The sequence below is a fragment of the Phoenix dactylifera genome, chromosome 4 (genome assembly GCF_009389715.1).
Source record: "Phoenix dactylifera cultivar Barhee BC4 chromosome 4, palm_55x_up_171113_PBpolish2nd_filt_p, whole genome shotgun sequence".
In the NCBI taxonomy this organism is placed as follows: Eukaryota; Viridiplantae; Streptophyta; class Magnoliopsida; order Arecales; family Arecaceae; genus Phoenix; species Phoenix dactylifera.
In genome coordinates this window covers 14285472-14308443 of record NC_052395.1, presented here as the reverse complement: position 1 = coordinate 14308443, position 22972 = coordinate 14285472, and the positions used below count along the sequence as shown (strand labels likewise).

Here is a 22972-nt window from a genome sequence, read left to right as displayed (position 1 = left end):
CAATCAAAAGCAATATGGGGCAAGTGAAATGCATGGTAGACTGAGAAGTATTAAACCGGTCATGGCGAATGCTCTATTGATCCTCTCCTTGACTCTTGCTTTGCCCAGGAGATTCTTGCACTAGGTGAATCTGAGCCCAATCAATCCGAGATCAACGAGGCTATTGGTTGAAATAAATTCTGAAATTTTCTAACCTCAATTTTGCTTGAGAAGGTCTTGCCTCTCTTCTTTTCCTAAGGCCCATTGATGCAATTGAAATTACCCGCCACCATGGAAGAAATGCTTTGCCGAATCAGGCTGGCCACCTCACCCCCTAGAATATGATGCTCCCTACAGTCCGTATTAGCATACATCACATACAAGAGCCAAGGATCCTCATTGCATTCAGAAATCACCATAACAACTTGTTGATCACATTTGTGGACGACATAAAATTTGGCAAAAACTAATCTCCACACCACTATAATACCTTCGGACAAGCCTTAGGACTCCACTACGTAAAAACCCCATGAGAGAGGAAAACATCGCCTAACCTGCTGAAGACTTCTACTAGACAACCCGTCTCAAAAAGGACACTCATTCGAGTTGTCTATTTGCACTTGCCCCCTGAATAGAGGAGGATTTTCTGGCCCTCCTGCGGTTCCAAAATATAAGCTTCATCACTATGAAGAGGGGGCACTATGCAGACGCACACCACCGGCATCAATGCCGAGTTCCGATGGTCGCTAACATATGGCCAAACTCCCCATCGGCTCCTCCCTAGCAGCCGGATCCATGGATCCCCCCCGGCCAAAGCCGTTTTCACCCTTCTACCCACCGCCTTTCTATAATGCGCGGTTTCAAGACACCTCGAAGGGTGGTCGGTCATATCTTAATGTCCTTGGTATGGTCCCATATGTATTATTGAACAGGATTAAAAATAAAAATCTCTTAACATCCCTGGTCCTTTTATTTTATTTTATTTTTGGGTAAGATGACTCAAACTTAGATTTATGAAATCTAAAGGGAAGATTAAAATTAAAAGATTAGATTAATTTCAGATCTACTACAATTCCTAATAGTATAGAATTTATAAAGATCTAATCTTTATCTTTGAGTGAGTAGAACTTCACCGCTATCTGATGATCGTAGGATTTCTGGTTCTCTTGAAGCCGCACAAGCGTCCGACCTCTACCGGTATCCACACGAGGTACAGATCGCTCCAAGATCTCACCGAGATGCTAGCTCCCTTGCAAAGATCACTTTGATGGCTGAATTCCTCTCTTTTAATCAACTCCTTTGAGAGGATGAAGAAGGAAGACGACGAACGTCGAAGGGGAGGAAGAAGAGGATGGTGGCGACCCTTCTTCTTCTTCTTTTGCTCACGCCAAGGAGGGAGAAGGGAGAGAGGGTGGCGGCAGCAGGAGGCTTCAATTCTCTCTATGTCCCACGCCAGGCCCTTTAAATAGGCATCTCATGCCTGTACAAATAAGGAATAATTTCAGAGATCAATCATTCCTTAATTCATCCCTGCAAAATCTGCAACACCCCTTACTTAATTCTATCACAGCCCTTACTTAAAAGAGTTTGAAGATAATCCAAGGGATGTGCTTATGCCATGTGGCAATCCGTGGGAACGAGGAGGAGCATTCGACCCTCCATGTGGCATGGGATCAAACTAGGAAAGGAGGGGCGGATGCCCCTCCTTTCTTCATATGTGTGAGGAGGGGCAGACGCCCCTCTTTCTTTCCTTCTTTGCTCCACACGCATGGAGGGTGGGTCTCCGAATCCTATTAGGATTTACATGGTCCCACTTGACCAATTAATTTCTAATCCAATTAGAACCCAATGTGTCCTCCAAATTGCTTTATATAGTGACAACCCAGCAGAACGGAAGGGATGAACCTCTAGGTGCAGTTAGCGTATGATACAATACCTCTATCATGGATCCTCACATGACGGAGGTTATGGATAACTCGTCAAATCCCATCGTCTGTCTTATGTCGGATTTATTTGACTCAAGTTCGAGATTAGAAAACTCTTTTTCCAAAACTGCCCTGGCCAAGATCTTTCGAACTTAGTCTTATAAATTACATAAGATCACTCTTAGTCTATCAAAGTCGATAGATCCCATCTAGATGCAACCCTAATTCGACAGTAAAACTATTGTAGCCAATCTGCACCACAAGGACCCTTAGGATCCATGTTTATGTGCTCGTCAAACTACAGCAACCTCACTGTGATTAGCTGAGACATCGCAGGTCTAAGTATTAGTCATACAACTGCAGCATCAAGTAAGTCACTGACGAGTGGATAGACATTCAAGTAACTTCTTGCTTTGGTCACGCTCAGTACCATTGTTCTCTAACAAGTACTTGCACAATCACCCCAGTGTCCCCACACTATGGACTTAAGACTCGTCCATCAAAGAAAGTAATCTGTGCACTAATCTCATTGGATCGATCACCGTCCTTCGTGATGATCCATCGATCATGAGCTATTCAGGAATTAACTATTAATTACACATGCCTTAAATTCTCAACTCTTGAGAATGTGTTATTATTTTATTAATTTCTAGGACGATTCATGGACACATAATAACATGAATGAAGAAAATCCTTGATTTTATTAATTAATAAAAGATCAAATATAAATTTTATGCCTCCAGAATAATTACAATGCATCTGCCAAATTGGCTTGTAGGGCATACTCCTAACAACAACTGCAGCATTAAGTAAGTCACTGACGAGTAGATAAATATCCAAGTGACTACTTGCTATAGTCACGCTCAATACCCTTATTCTCTAACAAACACTTGCACAATTACTCCAGTGTCCCCATACTGTGGACTCAAGACTCGTCTATCAAATAAAGTAATCTGTGCACTAATCTCAGCGGATCGATCACCATCCTCGTGATGATCCATCGATCAGGAGCAATTCAGGAATTAATCACCAATGACACATGCCTCAAATTCTCAACTCTTGAAAATATGCATCATCATCTTATTAATTTCTTGGACGATTCATGGACACATAATAACATGAATGAAAAGAATGCCCAACCTAATCAATTCATAATTAGGTCAAGTACAATTTTATGTCCCAGAACAAATAATGCGTTAGCCAAATTGGCTTCTAGGGCATATTTCTAACAATGAATGTACCAATTCTCATAATTCTCTTTTGTAAGGCGAGGGAATTGAAATAGAAAGGTAGAATTGGCCTTCTCCAGGATCAAGAAACTAGAGCTCTGATACCAGTTTGCTGGAAATACAGGAAGAGAGATTGGAGAGGAAAGGATGGAGAGGAAGAATACTTCAAATTTTTCTATTTACTTTGGCTCTTGCCTTGCTTACAAAACCATAAAACTTACATAGTATTTATAGGACTTCTAGGTACATGAATAAACCTAAATACCTGAACCACTTAAATATACATAGAAAACCCAAAAGACATAAAACACTTAAATACACATAGAAAATTCAAAAGATATGAACCACTTAAATACATATACATGAATCACCACTCTCAAGGTGACCCTTCACATATTCATGAATTCTCTCAAAAATCTTTCATTAAATTAAGTCCTCTGAGGACTCGGGCGAACGGCTGACGGAGGAGCTCGATTGCCTTGATGATGAATTTGAGCCGCATGTCGAGGCTGGTGAAGGTGATGGCGATCAGGTTCTCGCAGCCAATAGGGAGGCTGGCCTTGGCGGCGGGGAAGGGGAAGAGGGAGAGGGCGATGGGGTGGCATAGGGTGGAGTCATTGGCTTGGTCGGTGGAGGGCTGGATGAAGGGGGGCGTTTCGAGGGGTGGTGAGGATGGTGGATGCGACGCCGCGGGAGGCTGAAGAGCTTGGCCAAGTCGCCAGTGGGGATGATGTGGCCTGTTGCAAGAAGGGGAAGAAAGGGATGTGGAGGTCTTGAGTGGCTGAGCCCATGATGAAGCTCCAAGAGACGACAAATACTACTGAGGAAGGGGAAAATTTTTCTGCCCTCTTCTAGAGATCAGGTAAACTGGGGAGAGGTTTCTAATTTCCAGTAGAGTCGATTGAAGAGGTCATTGGCTCTGGAGTTTATGACGGTTTAAGATCCCCGGCGATCCAAATGCTGGGGTGATTTGATCCCCGGTGATTTAAAATCAATGGGTTTGGTAAGCCATGGTCCTGTGATTAAAAATTTCCGGATATCCATGAGTAACTTGTTTGGTATGGTACGGGGATCCAAGATCACTGACTACATAATACCACAAATACCCTTGATATATCTTAGATGGATTTTTTATATATTTTTAATTCTCATGAATTAAAAATATAAGTCAATATACTAATTCCTATAATAGCTCCATAATTTTGTCACATATTCTACTTTTAGTATCCCTTATCATATATTTATTAATCATATAAAATATATTATAATAAAATATTAATATATTTATCAATATATTAATTATTAATATATTCTATAAAAATATATTTATTACTCCTATAAATTATTAATCTTATAAAAATATGTTATTTTTCATTATAGAATTAATATTTTATTTATACTTGTAAAAGATTTTTTTAATACTAATAATTATTTTGATTAGAAAAATAAGGTAAATAGGAGTAATATAATAATATATTAAATATTTTCATTATATAAATATAAAATATAATAATATATTTCTACTAGAATTTAAAATTATTCTTCAATAATAATAGGATAATAATATGATTAGCAATATATTATAATATAATATATATTATTAATATAATATATAATATCAACATAATATATATATATATAGCATTGACATAATATATTGATGGTATATTGATATATCAATTTTTTTGCTAACTTGAGGGATATTTTTGTCTTTAACTTTCAACCTAGGATCACTGCCCTGGGGTGATCTTGGATTTCCGACCTCAAGAATGGGTATTCCATCACCGAGTTGGGGGGTGATTTGAGGAGTGGAGGTGATTTTAGATCACCGCCACATAGGATCACCATGGTGCAACCAAATGTGGTGATCTCATCACCTCCACCCACATCACCCTTGATCCTAGGACGATCACCTCATACCAAACGTCCCCACAGAAGCTCCTTTCCTCATTGCTTACGGAAGGGTGTAATTGGGGTGGAAAATTTGGGATGCTTCACATCCTTTTCCGCCTCTCATCTAACCTTCGGAAAAAAATTGCTATTTCGTTCGCTTTTGCCTTCCTTTTGTCTCTTGCTTCAGCAGGGACGTCCAAAAGCCTCTCTCTTTCAAAGAGAGCTCAGAGGATGCGGCGATGAAGAGAAGGGAATAAGAGAAGATTGTGATCGTAGGCCGCAGCCCGTGGCTTGTTCTTCCACAAAGTCCAGAAACACGTAACAAGAACGCCATGTTGCCTAATAAGCTGAGCCTCGTTGGAGAAGAAACATCATTTGATATGACGATTGCAATTCAAAACGAGCAAAGAAAATACACCACACGAGTTGAGTGGCTCTTTATGGGCATATCTCTAATCTAGTAATAAAAAAAAAGGGGCATATCTGCAATCTAACTTAAATGATTTTGTTGGATATACAGTGACTATTAGAAATCCTGACAAGGAAGGCTCGCCTCCAAAAATTTCTCCCCGACATGACGGCACATGGGAGAGTTTTCTTACGAGTTTGGAGCAGTCCCCACGTTCTTTACGGAAAAAAAGAGAAATGTCTGCTAATTGCGAGATTGGCTTGGAAAAACAGGAATGATACTCTTGTTTGCCTCCACTTTTGCGTCGACGTCCGCAAGCTTGCGCGGTTTCGAGGACACCTCGAAGGGTAGTCGGTCGTATCTTAATATCCTTCGTATGGTTCCATATGTATCATTGAACAAGATTAAAAATAAAATCTCTTAACCTCCCTGATCCTTTTATTTTATTTTATTTTTGTGTAAGATGTATAAGTGCGCTAAGTTGTAGAAAAATGAAAGGATCTTTTTTTTCAAGTTTAACAAGCATGTAGACTTGGAATGGCCTCAGGAGCACCAAGTGAGCTAGGTGTCCCTTGTTTTGGCTCCAAAAGGAGGAAAAGAAAAATGCTATGCAAAGTTCTTAGACCATGGTAATGAGGAGAAGGCTCTTGTTTCGGACTTGAAAGTAGAGATGGGCATTGGGCCGGGCCGCCCATGGCCCGGCTCGGCCCGGCACGAATCGGGCCGTGCCAGGCACGGCCCGCTTGCTACAGTAACGGGCCGTGCCTAGCACGGCCCATAAAAGGGGGCCGGGCTGGGTTACGAATTCCTGGCCCGCGGGCCGAGCCGGGCCCGGCCCATAAGGGCCTGGGCTGGCACGATTTGTGGGCCAAGCACGGCACGGCCCGCGAGCCAGCCCGGCACGGCCCATAAGGGCCTGGGCTGGCACGATTCGTGGGCTAAGCACGGCACGGCCCGCGAACCAGCCCGGAACGGCCCATAAGGGCCTGAACCGGGCCTGGGCCGGGCCAAGCACGGCTCGTCCCCCTTAAAATAAATGGGAATAAAAATTTTTTTAATAAATTAATAAATATTGGGAACTAAGGATTTATTAATATAAAGCCACCTTAATGGTGGGGGGTTTGGCATAGACCCCTACCAGTTTATTAATTTAAATCAAAATGGTACATGAAGGGAGGTTTGGACCTTGGTCTGACCTCCAGAATACAATAAGAAAGGAAAAAAAATAGAGATGACTCACTTTAATAATTAAAAAAATAAAAATGTACAATTATAAAAAAATAAGAAATAAAAATAAATGATCAAAATCTTACTAATCATCAGTATTCACTATTCAGTAGTGTTTGTATCATCATCATCAGAGGATGTTGTATCATGTCCACCTATATCTTGAAGTCTCACCTCAGCATCCAACCAATCTTTGAAGCAGAGAAGCATCTCAACCGTTTCGCCAGTCATCCTACTTCTCTTTTCGTCAAGAACATGCCGACCTGCACTAAAAGCGGATTCCGGTGCTACTATGGACATCGGCACAACTAAAATATCGCGTGCAATTGCAGACATAACAGGATATTGATTTTTAACACTCTTCCACCAAGATAATACATCTAGACTCTCTATTTGATTTTCATTATATGCAGACTAAAGATCATTTCGTAAATAAAATTCTAGTTCACTACTTAAAGATGAAGAAGATGAAGATGGACTTGAAGCATGTGTGTGTTTTCTCTGTGCAATGAATGAAAAAATAGATGACGAACGAGAACTACTAGAAGAAGAAATAGAGCTTTGTTTGAAAAATCTAGATCCACGAATTTTTTCATCATATATAGCATAAATATCATAAAGAAGTTGTTTTACCTCAATTTTAGCAGGTTCAGGATCTTGAATCATATTTTCACAATATGCATCAAGTAAAATTAGTACGCCATTCAATTTAACTCTTGGATCAAATACAGCAGCTAAGTTATGCATAGGACATATCTTGTCCCAATACTCATTCCATTTAGATTCCATTTGTTCAATAATAAGCATTAAAACATCATCATATCTATGTTCTGTAAATTTTTGACTAATCATATATGCTTGTTGTAAAAATGAGCATGAAGTTGGATAATAAATACCAGAAAGAACATTAGTAGCATTATAAAAACTAAGCAAAAAATCTTTCAAAATTTTTTCTTTATTCCAATCAATTTCAGTCAATGTAAAGCCTAATCCACGATCATTAATATATGCACTTAATAAGTTTTTATATGGGTATGCATCATGTATCATGCTATATGTTGAGTTCCAACGAGTAATTACATCAAGTTTAAATTTTTTAAAACGTTTACCATGATTTATACATAGTTCCTTAAATTCTTGAAGTCTTGATCTTGAAGCATGAATAAAAGAAACTGCATTTCTAATTTTTGAAATGACATCTTGAATCATGCCCATGCCAGCTTGAACAGAAAGATTTAAGATATAACATGCACATCTAATATGCAATAAATTTCCATTTAACATGGGATGCAATGAGTCCTTTAATAATGTAACAGCAGAATTATTATTAGATGCATTATCAAAAGTAATAGATATAATTTTATCATTAATATTATATGAACATGCAGTTTGATAATTGGCATTTGAAATTTGTTGCCCAGAATGTGGAAAATCAAAAGCACGAAAAGCAAGAATACGTTTATTTATTTACCAATCATTATCAATATAATGAGCAGTAATAGCAATAAAACAATTACTACCTACACATGCTGACCAAATATCAGAAGTTAATGAAATTTTTACATTTAAAGTAGAGAGTGTTTCAATTAAACTTTGTCTTATTGCTAAAAAGTTAGTCATAGCTACTCTTCTAAATGTACGCCTACTAGTTCTTTTGTAAGCAGGTTGTAGGTTTAATTGAACATATTCTTCAAAATTAAAAGATTCACATAAACTAAAAGGTAATTCATCCTTAACTATCCATTTTACATGTGCTTTTCTTTGATTTTCATGATTATATGCAAAATTACTTAAAAGTGATTCCCCTTGTATATTAAGGGTACTTTGAAGACGAGAATCATGCATCCTATAACTCTCTTGATGTCTTTTTAAATGGCCTGTTCCCCCACTACTACTACAACTATAAAGTTTGGCACATTTTTTACATTTTGCTTTCCAGACTCCATCAACCATAATTCTATCAAATTCATTCCATACAGCATTAGTCCTCTTACGAGAAGAGGTTTGATCTTCACTCGGTTCACTAGTTCTAGAGGAACTAGGAACACGGGTTGGGGATTAGTTTCTTCTCCCTCAGAAACAGGAGGAATGCCAAAATGACTTTCCTCAAAAGATGACATATCTAAATTGATGAATGCAAAAAATAAAAACTAACCACAAGGAGGAATTGAGTAGAGGACCAGAGGTAGAGCCGAGATTTGTGAGCTTCCTCTTGTGCTCTCAACAAGAACCTCCTTCTCTTCTCAACAAGAACCTCCTCTTGTGTAGCACTTGAACACTTGCTAAATGCAAACTAAAAATTAAATTGCTAGAAGAGCACTTGCTAAATATTGCTAGAAGAGAGAAATAGTAGTAGTAGAGAAGGAGAGAAGAGTTGGTTTGGTGTGGTGAGAATGAGGGAGGAAAGGGGTATTTATAGGACTCCAAATATTTTTTTCCAAAATACCCCTCAAATTAGCCGTTTTATGATTGTTGGGAGGGGTATTTTGGGTAAAAACCAAAAAATCCAAAAATAGCCGTTATGGCAACATTTTTTTTTTTTTGCCAGACGGGCCGTGCCAGGCATGGCCCGTAACGGCTATTTTTTGGTAGCCAGACGGGCCGCGCCTGGCACGGCCCGTAACGGCTATTTTTTTTTTGCCATACGGGCCGTGCCAGGCACGGCCCGTCTCGTGCCAGGGCCCGGCACGGCCCGCCACCCCACGGGCCTAGGGCCGGGCCGGGCTTAGCTTTTAGGCTAAGCGGGCCGTGCCTGGCACGGCCCGTTTAGTAACAGGCCGGGCCAGGCACGGCCCGTTTAGTCTGTGGCCCGGTGGGCCTGGGCCGGGCCGGGCCCGGCACGGCCCGATGCCCATCTCTACTTGAAAGTAGACGGTGACATACGGTATAATAAGTACACATATACAACCGGTGCGCTAGTTTTTTTAAATGAAAGAAAGAAATCTAGCCATCAACCCATCTTCATGGTGGAGCCATGCTTTAATCCATCTAAGTATTTGGGATGTCTATGACCACAATATATCCCCACCATTATTGCCAATTTTAACTAGGAGGACATGTTACAGTTGTAAATATGGCGATTATTTGGGTCAATGCCTGATTGAATGATTCACTCGTTATCGAACCATACCGATAAAGGAATCTATATGCCCGGTTTGCTTCCTATTCACCCAACCTCAGCCATCAGATAGATGGCAGAATAACGATTTAGAAGTTAGCAAAAAATTTTATAAATTCAAAACTAAAATTTCAAGAGAATACGAACACCAATTTCACCAGTTAATATGCACACATCCTACAAAGTCTAAATCATGGCATGTCAAAATAGCTAACAAAAATACTTTTCCAACATACAAAGCTTATTTCTTTACAGATAAGTTATATGTCAACAAAAAATTGAGTCATTATTTTCCACTGTTGGAGGGAAAACCCAAGTCATGCCTCCTCGGAGGTGCTCGACCAAGGAGCGCCGACCAGAGGGGCGCTCGACCAAGGAGCGCCGACCAAGAGAAGCAACCCCGCCACAGGACACTCCGCTAAGCAACCGGCTCGGCTCGGCACCCGTGCCGGGCCCGTGCCTTAGCCAAATATCCAATCTCCACCTAATCCTCTAAAGAATCTGACAACTAAATACATGACTCCACTGCAATCTGCCACCATCCCTAAGTCATCAAGGCACGTGATCTCCGCAGGCATTCGGCACGCCCTATCATTAATGCATGAGACCCCCTCAGGTCTCCGATGCACTCGGTCATTAAATGAACACGGCTCAAGATGATCTCCGGATCACTGAACCATCAAAGCGTATGGCTCTTCCTGACCACCGGTTCACTCAGCAATCAATGCACTTGCCATCTACGAACCCCAGGCCCACCACGGCCGGCGGTTCAACCATCCCAACGGGTCCGATCAACCGTGACAACTCCCTGACTCCGGCCTGATCCGGCCTTATTCTCCACAACGCCATTAATGAGCATGATCGTGCCCAATTATCACAAAAGAGGACAAATTCTCCTGTCACCTCCCAGGTAACATAATATCTTCCTATAAAAGAGAACCTGGGGGGAAGGGGAAAAAACAACACAAACAAATACACAAAAAAGCAAAGCATTCTCCTCCTTTACTCCCCCCACATATTAGCCCCCTCTGACTTAAGCTTCGGAGGGCCGGTGCCGGAAAGCCCGGCCACCGGCTTTCTTGCAGGATTCTCTAGGAGGACGCCACCAGTCGACGCACCGCCACCTACTGTCCCGGCAGCGGAGCTCCTCCCCTCTCGGTTCGCAGCAGCCCTCGGGTCCAATTTCCAGCAACAATTGGCGCTAGAGGAAGGGACCGAGTTGCTGCCATGAAACTAAGAAGTAAGGGGGCTTCCAATGCCTCTCGACGTCCTCCACCTAGTCTTGGACACTCTGTCCAGAACTCGCCGCCTCCGGCCGAATCAACTCCTCAAGTTCGGCCGGAGCAGTTTGATGCCCTGGTGCAACAGGTGCAGGCCTTGGCTACCGCTGTCTAAGGCTTGCAACCTAGGGGCATCCCGACGGCACCGCTCCCTCCGGCTCCAGTTCAACCGGAGCCTCCTACAAGCGGACTTCCCCTTCAAGGTCAGAACTCTCAAGTCCAGGCCTCCCTCTGGAGAGAACATCCAGTTAGAGGCCCTGGTGGTTGGCCACAACCCTCGGAGGCTGAGTCGGTTCCAGGGCAACTTGCACCGGAGCGAACCGCTGCAGCGATCCCCCAGAATGATGAACTCGACAAGAAGGTCGAGAAGCTGGAACGCCAGATCCAGGCACTCCACGGAAGAAAATCGGGACATGATGGTGACTTCGAGTTCACCACAAAGTCCCCCTTCTCCCAACAGATTGAAGACGAGCCAGTCCCGCCGCGGTTCAAGATGCCCCAGGTGGAGCCTTACAACGGCAGGGCTGACCCCCTTGACCACCTGGAAAGTTATCGGGTCTTAATGGCCCTACAAGGAGCCTCGGAGGCCATGATGTGTAAAGCTTTTCCAGCAACACTCCGAGGACCGGCCCGGCTTTGGTTTACCGGGCTGAAGCCGAGTACTGTTTCCTCATTTGAGCAGCTCGGCAGGCAGTTTGCCAGTAATTTTGCCGCCAGCCAGCCCCAGCGGCAGACATCGGACTCCCTCCTTGACATCAAACAAAAGGAGGGAGAGTCCCTCAGGGAGTACTTGGACCGATTTACTGCCGCAACATGGGAAGTCCGGGAGATTGACCAGTCAATCGCCATGTCGGCACTAAAGACTGGAGCCCGGTCTTACAGGTTCCTCTTCTCCATTGAGAAGAATTTCCCTGCGGACCTCACCGAAATGCTTGTTCGGGCGCGGAAGTACGCCAAGGCTGAGGAAGCCGTGGCTGTTAGGCGGAGCGGGGCCGAGCTGACTCCCAAGAAACAGAAAAGACGCCGCGAGGAGCGTGGCCAGCCCAGAAGCCCGTCCCCGCGCCGAGCCAAATATCTGCCCCGCATGAAGAGTCCACCCCGACTACAGGGACCGCCTCGTCAACTTCTTGCGAGACAACATGGACGTCTTCGCATGGTCGCCCGCGGATATGCCGGGGATAGACCCAGAGATCATGGTCCACCGGCTTCAAGTAAAGCCAACCTGCAAGCCCGTGCGACAAAAGAAGCGAGGCGTCGCCCCGGAACGACAACGAGCAGCAGCTGAAGAGGTCGACAAACTCCTTGAAGCTGGCTTTATCCGGGAGATATCCTACCCGGAGTGCCTCGCCAATATGGTCCTCGTCAAAAAAGCCTGCGGAAAATGGCGCATGTGCGTGGACTACACCGACCTGAATAAAGTCTGCCCAAAGGACAGCTTCCCACTCCCCAGCATTGACCAGCTCGTGGACTCCACCTCGGGGCACGAGCTGTTGGCATTTATAGACGCCTTCTCTGGATACAACCAGATCCACATGGCGCCAGAAGATGAAGAAAAGACGGCCTTCATCACCGACGGGGGTACCTACTGCTACAAAGTAATGCCATTCGGCTTAAAGAATGCCAGGGCAACTTACCAGAGGCTGGTCAGCCGGATCTTTAAAGACCAAATAGGCCGAAACATGGAGGTCTATGTTGATGATATGCTGGTGAAAAGCAAGGTGGCGCAAGACCTTGTGGCCGACCTTGATGAAGCATTCTCCACACTCCGAAGGTACCAAATGAAGCTCAACCCAGCCAAATGCGCATTCGGAGTCACTTCCGGCAAATTCCTTGGTTTTATTATTACACAACGGAGAATCGAGGCCAATCCTGAAAAGATCCGAGCACTCCAGGAGATGATGCCTCCGAGGACAGTCAAGGAGGTACAACGGCTTACGGGCCGAGTTGCAGCCCTCGGAAGATTCATCTCCCGCTCAGCCGAGCGCTGTCTTCCATTCTTTGCGGCTCTTAAGAAGCCGAAAAACTTCCTATGGTCTGACGAGTGCCAGCAGTCTTTTGAAGAGCTCAAGCACCTTCTGGCCTCCCCTCTCCTGCTCACAAAGCCTCAACAGGGTGAACTCCTCTACCTGTATTTAGCTGTTTCCCCTGTAGCAGTAAGCTCGGTCCTGGTCCGAGAGGAGGGCAAGCTCCAAAAATCAGTATATTACACCAGCCGGGTCTTGAGGGATGCTGAGACCCGATACTCCAAGCTGGAAAAGACTGCTTATGCCTTGGTCATTTCAGCTCGAAGGCTCCGGCCTTATTTCCAAGCCCACACAATGGCCGTGCTGACCGACCAGCCAGTAAAGCAGATCCTGCAAAGATCAGACCGCGCAGGCCGGATTACTAAATGGGCCATCGAGCTCGGAAAATTTGACCTCGAGTACCGACCCAGACCGGCGATCAAAGCGCAAGCACTCGCCGACTTCATAGTTGAGTGCACCATACCGGACGAGGTCGAGCCTGAACCTGAGCCTACACCAACGGAGCAGACCCCGAGTTTGGCATGGACTTTGCATGTCGATGGCTCTTCAAACTCGGGGGGTAGTGGAGCAGGTCTCATCCTCACTAGCCCGGAGGGGGTGGTCGCTGAGCAGGCCCTGCGCCTCGAGTTTTCTGCTTCCAACAATATGGCGGAGTACGAAGCACTCGTCGCCGGGCTCAAGCTAGCCAGAGAGCTAGAGGTGAAGGACCTGAAGGCCTTCAGCGATTCTCAGCTCGTCGTCAACCAAATCCTGGGTGACTTCGAAGCCAGAGACCCCACAATGCAGAAATATCTTCAGAAGGTACGGGATCTCGCCTCGACCTTGAGTTCTTTCCATATCCAACATATTGCCAGGTCGGAGAATCTTAGGGCCGACCAGCTGTCGAAGCTGGCGTCCTCTCGCATGAGCGAGCTCCCCAAAACGGCGGCACTGGAGTACCTCCAAAAACCCAGTACGGAGGAGCCCGAGCAGGCCCTTTATATTGAGTCTGAGCCAAGCTGGATGGACGAGCTCATCAGCTATCTGCAAGACGAAGTCCTCCCCAGAGATAAACGAGAGGCTCGCCGAATAAAGCGCCCCGCCACCTGGTACATATTGCATGAGGGAAAGCTCTATCGGAGATCTTTCACCTCTCCCCTCCTCAGATGTCTCCGCCCAACAGAGGCTGATTATGCAATGCGCGAGTCTATGAAGGGATTTGCGGAAATCATCTGGGAGGACGAGCATTGGCCCATAAAATTTTGCACCAAGGATACTATTGGCCGACACTCCAGAAGGATGCTGTGGACTTCGTCTGAAGATGCGACCGATGTCAGAGAAACGCCAATGTCCAACGCCGGCCTTCGGCTCCCTTAACTTCTATCAGTTCCCCTTGGCCTTTTGCCTAGTGGGGAATTGACATTCTAGGGCCATTCCCCCTGGCTACCGGGCAAAGAAAATTCCTGGTCGTCTCCATCGACTATTTCACAAAGTGGGTGGAAGCCGAGCCTCTTGCCCGGATCACCGAGCAGAAGATGCGGAATTTTGTCTGGAAGTCAATAATTTGCAGATTCGGGCTCCCCCGCATCCTCATATCTGACAACGGCCGCCAGTTCGACAACCTCCATTTCAGAGAATTCTGCTCCGAGCTTGGCATCGACCACCGCTTCACCTCGGTCGCGCACCCTCAGATGAATGGAGAAACCGAGGTAACAAACCATACTATTTTGCAGGGGCTCAAAGCCAGGCTCGACAAATCCAAAGGACAATGGGTCGAGGACCTATACAATGTCCTGTGGGCTTACCGGACTACATTCTGAGTCCCCACCGGCGAGACTCCCTTCAATCTAACGTACTGAACGGAAGCTGTTATCCCATTGGAGATCGGACTCCCTTCTCCAAGGGTAGAGCATCACGATGCCAGCTCCAACTCCTCACAGCTCAGGAACAACCTTGACCTGATCGAGGAAACAAGGGAGGCCGCCCGAGTTCGCATGGCGAGGTACCAGCAAAAGACAGCACAGTACTACAACGCCAGGGTCAAAGTCAAATCCTTCAAAGCAGGGGACCTTGTCCTCAGAAGAGCCGAGGCCTCCTGACCAACCGAGCAAGGAAAACTGGCTCCAAATTGGGAAGGACCTTACCGAGTCACGTGCATCCGCCGGCCCGGAACTTACAAGCTAGAGTCTCTAGATGGGACTCCCATTCTACGAAGCTGGAGTTCTGAAAATCTCCGCGTGTACTACCAGTAGAACCCCGAGGGGTCCCCTACTATTTAACCATAAATTTCATTTTATGACGGCTTGTGCACTCGTTCGAACTCACCAATCCTCCTAAATTGTCTCATGGTACCAGGCTTGGTCTCCATCGACCAACGAGCTCGGCTCGTTCTCCATCGGCCAACGAGCTCGGCTCGTTCTCCATCGGCCAACGAGCTCGGCTCGTTCTCCATCGGCCAACGAGCTCGGCTCGTTCTCCTACCCCGACCACGGTCGGGATGCCCCGATACTTCGGGATGCGGTCTCCATCGGCCAACGAGCTCGGCTCGTTCTCCATCAACCAACGAGCTCGGTTCGTTCTCCATCGGCCAACGAGCTCGGTTCGTTCTCCATCGGCCAACGAGCTCGGCTCGTTCTCCTACCCCGACCACGGTCGGGATGCCCCGATACTTCGGGATGCGGTCTCCATCGACTAACGAGGTCGGCTCGTTCTCCATCGGCCAACGAGCTCGGCTCGTTCTCCATCGGCCAACGAGCTCGGCTCGTTCTCCATCGGCCAACGAGCTCGGCTCGTTCTCCTACCCTGACCACGGTCGGGATGCCCTGATATTTCGGGATGATGGAGTACCTACGTGGACTCTCTGAAGATGTTCGTGAGTTCGTGATGCGTTCTCCACCGACCAACGAGCTCGGCTCGTTCTCCATCGGCCAACGAGCTCGGCTCGTTCTCCATCGGCCAACGAGCTCAGCTCGTTCTCCTACCCCGACCATGGTCGGGATGCTCCGATACTTCGGAATGCGGACTCCACCAACCAACGAGCCCGGCTCGTTCTCCATCGATCACAGAGCTCGACTCAATCTCCTGTTCGTGATCAACGAAAAGTCCGTGATTGACAACAAACCGGATTCTTCTATCTTGCCGGCGTCCCCAAAGAACGGACCCCGAGCAGAAGAGCGTCTTTAGTCGCCAGGCGAAGTTCACAGCCTCGGCGTAAGAACGCTCACGGTACCAGGTACCCATTCAATTACTGTCTTTACATTATCTCATTTATTTTCATTCTCGGATTCTTCTATCTTACCGGCGTCCCCAAAGAACGGACCCCGAGCAGAAGAGCGTCTTCAGTCGCCAGGCGAAGTTCATAGCCTCGGCATAAGAACGCTCACGGTACCAGGTACCCATTCAATTAATGTCTTTACATTATCTCATTTATTTTCATTCCTGGTTAATTAATTACCTAAATGAACCCCCGACCGGCGTCGAGGTACCTGGTCGGGCCAATCATTGCTCGGCCTCGCCCCTCCTACGTGCACCGTCCAATAGCAAGCTTAGTTTATACCGTCAGCTCGATGAATTCCCATCTCGAGCTGACGGGCGTTCAACCCGTTTGTCAAAAAAAAAAATTCGATCATCCGCCTCGGCAACCCGAGGTCCAGGGCTCAAAGTTCGCTAAAGAATTTTAAGTCTAGTGACCCTAGTCCTAGGGCTCGGTCGAATTCTGAGCTAAGCTCGAAAAGACCCCCCGAGCCCAAGCACGTCCTAGACATAAGCATCGCTATATTACTGGTCTTAGGACCTAAGCTCGGCTGTGCCGAGCCTAAACGCAAGTCCAACTATGTGGCGGACGAAGTTGGGGCCGTAGAGCCCAATTCCTTGGAGCCTAAAAGCGGATCCAAATGAAAGAGATCTAAGTCAACCGAAAATCAAATCAAAGCACAAGTCAAGCTGCAAGTTATAACAAATATGTATATTCATTTCAAAAAAAGCCCGTAGGCTAAGTACAAAGCTCGGGCTCGGCCTTAACAAGTATAGAGGCCATCTTGACTTAAAAAGGCTCAGGCTCGGCGACTTCAGGAATGGCCGGCTCCGCGATCAAGGCCTCTTCCTCGGCAGCCTCGGCAGTACCAGGAACAGCCTCGGAAGCCATCTTGGTGACCTCGGGGATAGCCTCGGCCACCTCGGCCGGACCTTCCTGGTCGGCCCCCGGAGCTTCTGCCTCCGCCTCCGACCTTTCGACCCCTGCTCCCGGTTTAAGCAGGTTCAGGTCAAAGTCCGGAAGGAGCCGCCGCAGTTGGTTATGGAAGTCCTTGAAGCCTTGGATCAGCCCGTTCACGCCTTCCTCTTCCAAAAGGTCACGGAACTCTTCCGACTCGCGGAAGAGCCTAACCGCGTCTTGGGCCTGCTCCCGAGCCTCTTGCTCCCGAGCCTCGTGGTACGCGGCTTTCCGCTCGAGGTTTTTTATTTCCCGCTCGAGCTCTAAGGTTTTGAGGCGGGCGTTCCCCACCTCTTGCTCGTGGGTGGCCAGCGCCAGCTCGGACTCGGCCAAACGAGCCTCCACGGCGCGCACTTCAGATCTCGCCAACGTGTGCGCGCCCTTCTCCTCTTCGAGCTCGGCGGTCAGAGCTCGAACCTCGTCCTCAGCCGCTCCCACCCTTGCTTGGAGCGCCTGGCGCTCGGCCTCGGACGCCAGGCACCTTGCCTCGGCCTCCTCGTGCCCCCGCTGATGCCTCCGGGCTCGCTCCCGGTAGTCTTGCACGATATGCATCAGCGTCTCCGTCTCGTGCAGATGCTGTAAAAAAGAGACGTGAGAAACGTGAGAAACTAAAAATAAAACTTGCATAACTGTACAAATAGGAAGACTAACTTACCCGGACGGCAGAGCAAAGGGTGGAGTCCATGAAGGCGCCGTAGTTCATGGACCGAATTTTGGCCTGGTCGGCTGGGAGCAGCGCGACCCGAAATACTTCGCGCGCTACTTGGGGATTATCGAGGGCCGAATCGCCCTCGAAGACCGACCAGACGGGAGCGTAAGGCACCCGCTCCCGTGAGCCCGACGAGCCCGAAAGGCCGACCTCGGCTGGCCCAGGCGGAGCTGGCCCCACAGCTCCCTGGCTGCTCCCCGGCTCGGAGCCGGAGACCTGGGGTTGGACAGGCGGCCGATCTGACTGCCGCAAAGCTGGAGTGGGGCGCGCGAGCGCCAAACCCGCTGAACTTCCCCCCTGGTCGGCGATTGAGGCTTCCTGCCGACCAGGAATCTGTAAAATTGGCACCGGGCACGGGAGCGCCACCGTAGCTCCACTAGAGCCCGCGCCCCTAGAACCCGCGCCCTCCCCCCGACCAGCTTCGGAGCGCACGGGGCGAGGAGCGCCCGCCTCGGCCGCTGCGGTCGCCGAGACCTTCGCCTTCTTTCTCGGCTCGGTCGGCTCTCCCGAGAGCTCGGCCGCCCTCTTTTGGAACCGGGCATATAAAACCTCGCTCTTGGTCACCATCTTTGTGATATCTGCAAGGACGAGCAGGATTAGAATTCAGAACTGTACCAAAATGAAAAAGACATCCTACTGTTACCCTTACCCTGAGGACGCGCCGAGCTCAGGCCAACGTTCACTAGAGCGTCCTCACTTATGAGGCCGCTCAGTAAAATACCGTCCCCGAGGCTGCGGATGGTGTCGATGATCCCCTGCTCACGCGGAGAAAGCTTGAGGACTTTGTTGACGGACCTGAGTTGGGTCGGCCCCCACCTAGGGTCAAACCCCCATGTCCGTTCAGAGCCTAGAAAGAAGAACTTCTTCTTCCAGTCATGAATGGACGAAGGAGCGCCCTGGAAGAGTGGCCGACCCGCCCGAAGGGCAATGTAGAGCCACTCTCCGTCTCCCGGATTCGACTTCAACACAAAAAGTCGCCGAAAAACGTTGACAGAAGTCGGAATCCCGTACGCTAAACATAGCGACAGGAAACCGACCACTGTCTTCCAGGCATTCGGAGCGAGCTGCGCCGGAACCAACTGGTATTCCGTCAGCAACTCGTTCACGAACCCGTGAAGAGGAAATCGTAGGCCGGCCCAGAGTGCCTCCAAGTACACTCCAATCCGGCCTACCGGAGGATTGGTTACCCGATCCCCCCGCCTGGCGGGCTCCAAACGGAACCCTTGTAGAGGAAAAAACCATTTCTCGGTCATTTCGACCTCCAGTACACCCATGGTGGACTCGACTTCATTCGGACCGGAACCCATTAGTAGGAAGGAAGAGAAAAAGTTCGAGAGGAAAAGGGACCTGTAAAGGATGCCGGAGAAAGGAAACTTCGGACTGAGAAAAACTGGGGGAAGGAGACAATAAGAAAGGAACAGGAGGCCAGGTGAGGGTTTATATAGATCCCTCCAACGGCCCAGATCAGCGAGAAAAATGCTGCACCCCGTTCGGATTACGACGCGTGTCGGCCCAAAAGACGGAGCGCCACATTTGATTCGGGCTGACGCTTCGAACACAGAAGCGCCCCGTCGGATCGTGCGGCCCCATCATGAGCCCACGACGTGAGGACGCTTCGGAGAAGGCGTCCCAATAATGAGGCATTTTCGGGAAAGAAGAGACGCCGCCCATTAAAGGCACCTCGAAGCGCCCGATAATTCAGAACGCGCGATAATTTAAAATTCCCACAACTCATGATGACCCAACTAAAACTACTTCCCGCGCTCAAGCTGGTAACCAGCTGGAACTCGGAAGTCGGGGGGTAGTGTTGGGGGGAAAACCCAAGTCATGCCTCCTCGGAGGCGCTCGACCAAAGAGCGCCGACCAGAGGGGCGCTTGACCAAGGAGCGCCGACCAAGAGAAGCAACCCCGCCACAGGACACTCCGCTAAGCAACTGGCTCGGCTCGGCACCCGTGCCGGGCCCGTGCCTTAGCCAAATATCCAATCTCCACCTAATCCTCTAAAGGATCTGACAACTAAATACATGACTCCACTGCAATCTGCCACCATCCCTAAGTCATCAAGGCACGTGATCTCCACAGGCATTCGGCACGCCCTATCATTAATGCATGAGACCCCCTCAGGTCTCCGATGCACTCGGTCATTAAATGAACACGGCTCAAGATGATCTCCGGGTCACTGAACCATCAAAGCGTATGGCTCTCCCTGACCACCGGTTCACTCAGCAATCAATGCACTTGCCATCTACGAACCCCAGGCCCACCACGGCCGGCGGTTCAACCACCCCAACGGGTCCGATCAACCGTGACAACTCCCTGACTCCGGCCTGATCCGGCCTTATTCTCCACAACGCCATTAATGAGCATGATCGTGCCCAATTATCACAAAAGAGGACAAATTCCCCCGTCACTTCCCAGGTAACATAATATCTTCCTATAAAAGAGAACCTGGGGGGAAGGGGAAAAAACAACACAAACAGATACACAAAAAAGCAAAACATTCTCCTCCTTTACTCCTCCCACATATTAGCCCCCTCTGACTTAAGCTTCGGAGGGCCGGTGCCGGAAAGCCCGGCCACTGGCTTTCTTGCAGGATTCTTCAGGAGGACGCCACCAGTCGACGCACCGCCACCTACTGTCTCGGCAGCGGAGCTCCTCCCCTCTCGGTTCGCGGCAGCCCCCGGGTCCAATTTCCAGCAACATCCACGTCAAAGAAAAAAAAAAAAACATGCCAACACATGAATAAAATTGTAGAGAAAAAAAAAGTTTTGACCATTACCAGTTTCAGCGGAGGAAAGGGCACTGAGCAATGATGAGATGTGCAAACCTTCAACTTTATTCCCAAACGAAAATAAGTTATGGATTAGACAGGAACAGACCACTCTAAACCTGTGCTACACCCAAATATTATATATATATATATATATATATATGATACGTCGGTAGCGCACGTCAAACAAGCATGAGCGCTACCCCAAATACTATGTTCAAGGCACCAAATCTATTGTAGCTTTTCGCCCAAGCCAAAGAACACTGAAGTAGATCATTCTCCAGCCTTACCTGACTGGGTCTTACCAGCTTTAAGACTAAGCAATTCCTCTATCAAACTGCTCAATTCATTATAAGAAGAACCCCCCTCGTCCACAGCCCTCCTTGCCATCTTCCCTACCTCCCTTGCTCTCTCTCTCCTCCCATCCGCTTCCTCTCCGCTTCCCATCAACTCATTTACCGCCCTCCTTATCTCCTCCCTCCTCACCATCATCCTCTCCTCCTCCTTGCAACGGCATACCTTCACCCCGATCGCAATTCCGATCCTGAGAACATCCACAATCAGCTTCTCATTGAAGAATTGCTCGGCAAAGAGCGGCCAAGTGATCATCGGCAACCCGGCGCTCGCACCTTCCAAGGAGGAGTTCCAGCCACAGTGCGTCACAAATCCCCCGACGGCTTCATGGTTCAATATAAGCAGCTGAGGTGCCCATCCATTTATGATCAATCCTCTCCCTCTGCATATCACCCTCTCCTCAAACCCCTCCGGCAGCCATTCCGACGGTTCACCGCCGTATCTCACCACCCAAATGAACGGGTGCTCCGAAGCCTCGAGGCCCGACGCAATCTCGCAAAGCTGAGTGCGGGTGAATCGACCTAAGCTCCCAAAACAGATGTAGAGAACCGATCTCGGCTTCCTAGTATCCAACCAACTCAAGCAGCGGTCGCAGTCTGCGGAGGCCTTGTCTCCTCTCACTACTTTATCATGCAGGTCCTGATTGCGTAGCGACACCGGGCCGACATGCCACAGTTTCATGTCGCCTCTCTCCTTAAGTTGATCGACATAGTCGTGCTCCATCTCATAGAAGCTATTTATTATCATGCCATAGCTCGAGCGATTGGAGTCATCCAACTGTTTGTGGAGGTCGCTTTCGGTTCCTATGATGAAGCCAGGGAGCTGCGACCGTGTCATCTCGATCCGATGGGGAATCTCCGGCACAACAAAGGGCTGCTCGTCGCTAGCGACGCTCTCGTGGGGCTTGAGACGACTGGTGACACCAAGGAGGATGATGGAGAAGAAGCTCGTAATGTGGAGGAGAAGCCTTGGTATGCCGAGCTCACGGGCGAGGCTGGCCGACCACGGGTAGTGGAAGTCGGATATGATGCAGTCGGGGTGGTGGTCTTTGGCAAGCTGCCTGAAGGGGGCCTCGAGCATGCACATGGCCGCATGGAATTCAGGGGGGATGGCTGGGTTGGGCAATGCGGTGATGTTTTCATGGCCTTCAAGGATGCCGGATTCCGAATAGGGGAAGGGAATGGCAAGGAGCTGGATTTGGTGGTGGCGAGAGTTGTTGGCGAGGTCTATGGTCGGTTGGATGAGGGGGACGTTTGCAGTGGTTGTGATGATGGTGGCCTTGGCTCCACGGTCAGCTAAGAGCCTAGCAAGGTCGATCATGGGAATCATGTGGCCCGGGGCAAGAAATGGCAAGAAGAAGATGTGGAGATCCATGGAAATCTAACCAGAGATTAGAGAAGAGCTTCTTTTTATTTGCAAGATTTTAATTAGGATGGAACTATGGCCCTCTCTTTTATGTTCACGTTTTTTGGCTTTTTCGCGAAGCAATGACGTCAGCTAGCTCATCTGTTTTAGCTGGGTAGTTGCGCCATATCTTTCTGTCCTATCTAAAGTGACATATATCACGTGAGCACCTTGCCCTGTCTGGGCATGTGATCATGTCTGTCACCCACAGACATAAAGAGAGAGAAAACAGCTGTAAAGAAGAAAAAACTAAAAAATATTATTAACTTTAATTATACCGTACAAATAAAAATTAATAAATTTTGGTAGTAGGACAGCTAAAAGGTAAAAAAATCTTGTCAATCAAATCAAATATATTTTATCAACTAAAAAAAAGATAAGAAATGACTGTAGATTTAATCAGCTAATTAATCTTAATCCTAAAAATAAAGATTAACCGAAAATCTGGATAGACTTTAATTA

The 22972-nt window shown here is 47.9% G+C and overlaps 2 protein-coding genes across 2 annotated transcripts; both read right to left on the bottom strand.

Annotated features, from left to right (window-relative positions):
• Positions 1-16972: 16972 nt before the first annotated feature.
• Positions 16973-17976, bottom strand: LOC120110633 (tropomyosin beta chain-like). The gene is made up of 3 exons (XM_039126209.1): positions 17929-17976; positions 17448-17849; positions 16973-17005 (listed from the first exon to the last, which is right to left on the bottom strand). The coding sequence occupies exons 1-3, from the start codon at positions 17974-17976 to the stop codon at positions 16973-16975; spliced, it is 483 nt and encodes a 160-aa protein (XP_038982137.1).
• A 2819-nt stretch (positions 17977-20795) lies between these two features.
• LOC103698246 (scopoletin glucosyltransferase-like) lies at positions 20796-22553 on the bottom strand. Its single transcript, XM_008780240.4, has one exon. The coding sequence runs from the start codon at positions 22478-22480 to the stop codon at positions 21026-21028; it is 1455 nt and encodes a 484-aa protein (XP_008778462.1). The 5' UTR covers positions 22481-22553; the 3' UTR covers positions 20796-21025.
• Between the last annotated feature and the right edge of the window lie 419 nt (positions 22554-22972).

What these genes read in the sequence shown, in the direction of transcription:
- LOC120110633 (XM_039126209.1), bottom strand. Translation starts at nt 17,976, where the DNA reads ATGAACTACGGCGCCTTCATGGACTCCACCCTTTGCTCTGCCGTCCGG. An exon ending in CCCTTTGCTCTGCCGTCCGG is followed by an intron (nt 17,850 to 17,928) that starts GTAAGTTAGTCT and finishes TCTTTTTTACAG; the next exon opens with CATCTGCACGAGACGGAGAC. An exon ending in GGGAGCAGGCCCAAGACGCG is followed by an intron (nt 17,006 to 17,447) that starts GTTAGGCTCTTC and finishes TATAACTTGCAG; the next exon opens with CTTGACTTGTGCTTTGATTT.
- LOC103698246 (XM_008780240.4), bottom strand. Translation starts at nt 22,480, where the DNA reads ATGGATCTCCACATCTTCTTCTTGCCATTTCTTGCCCCGGGCCACATG.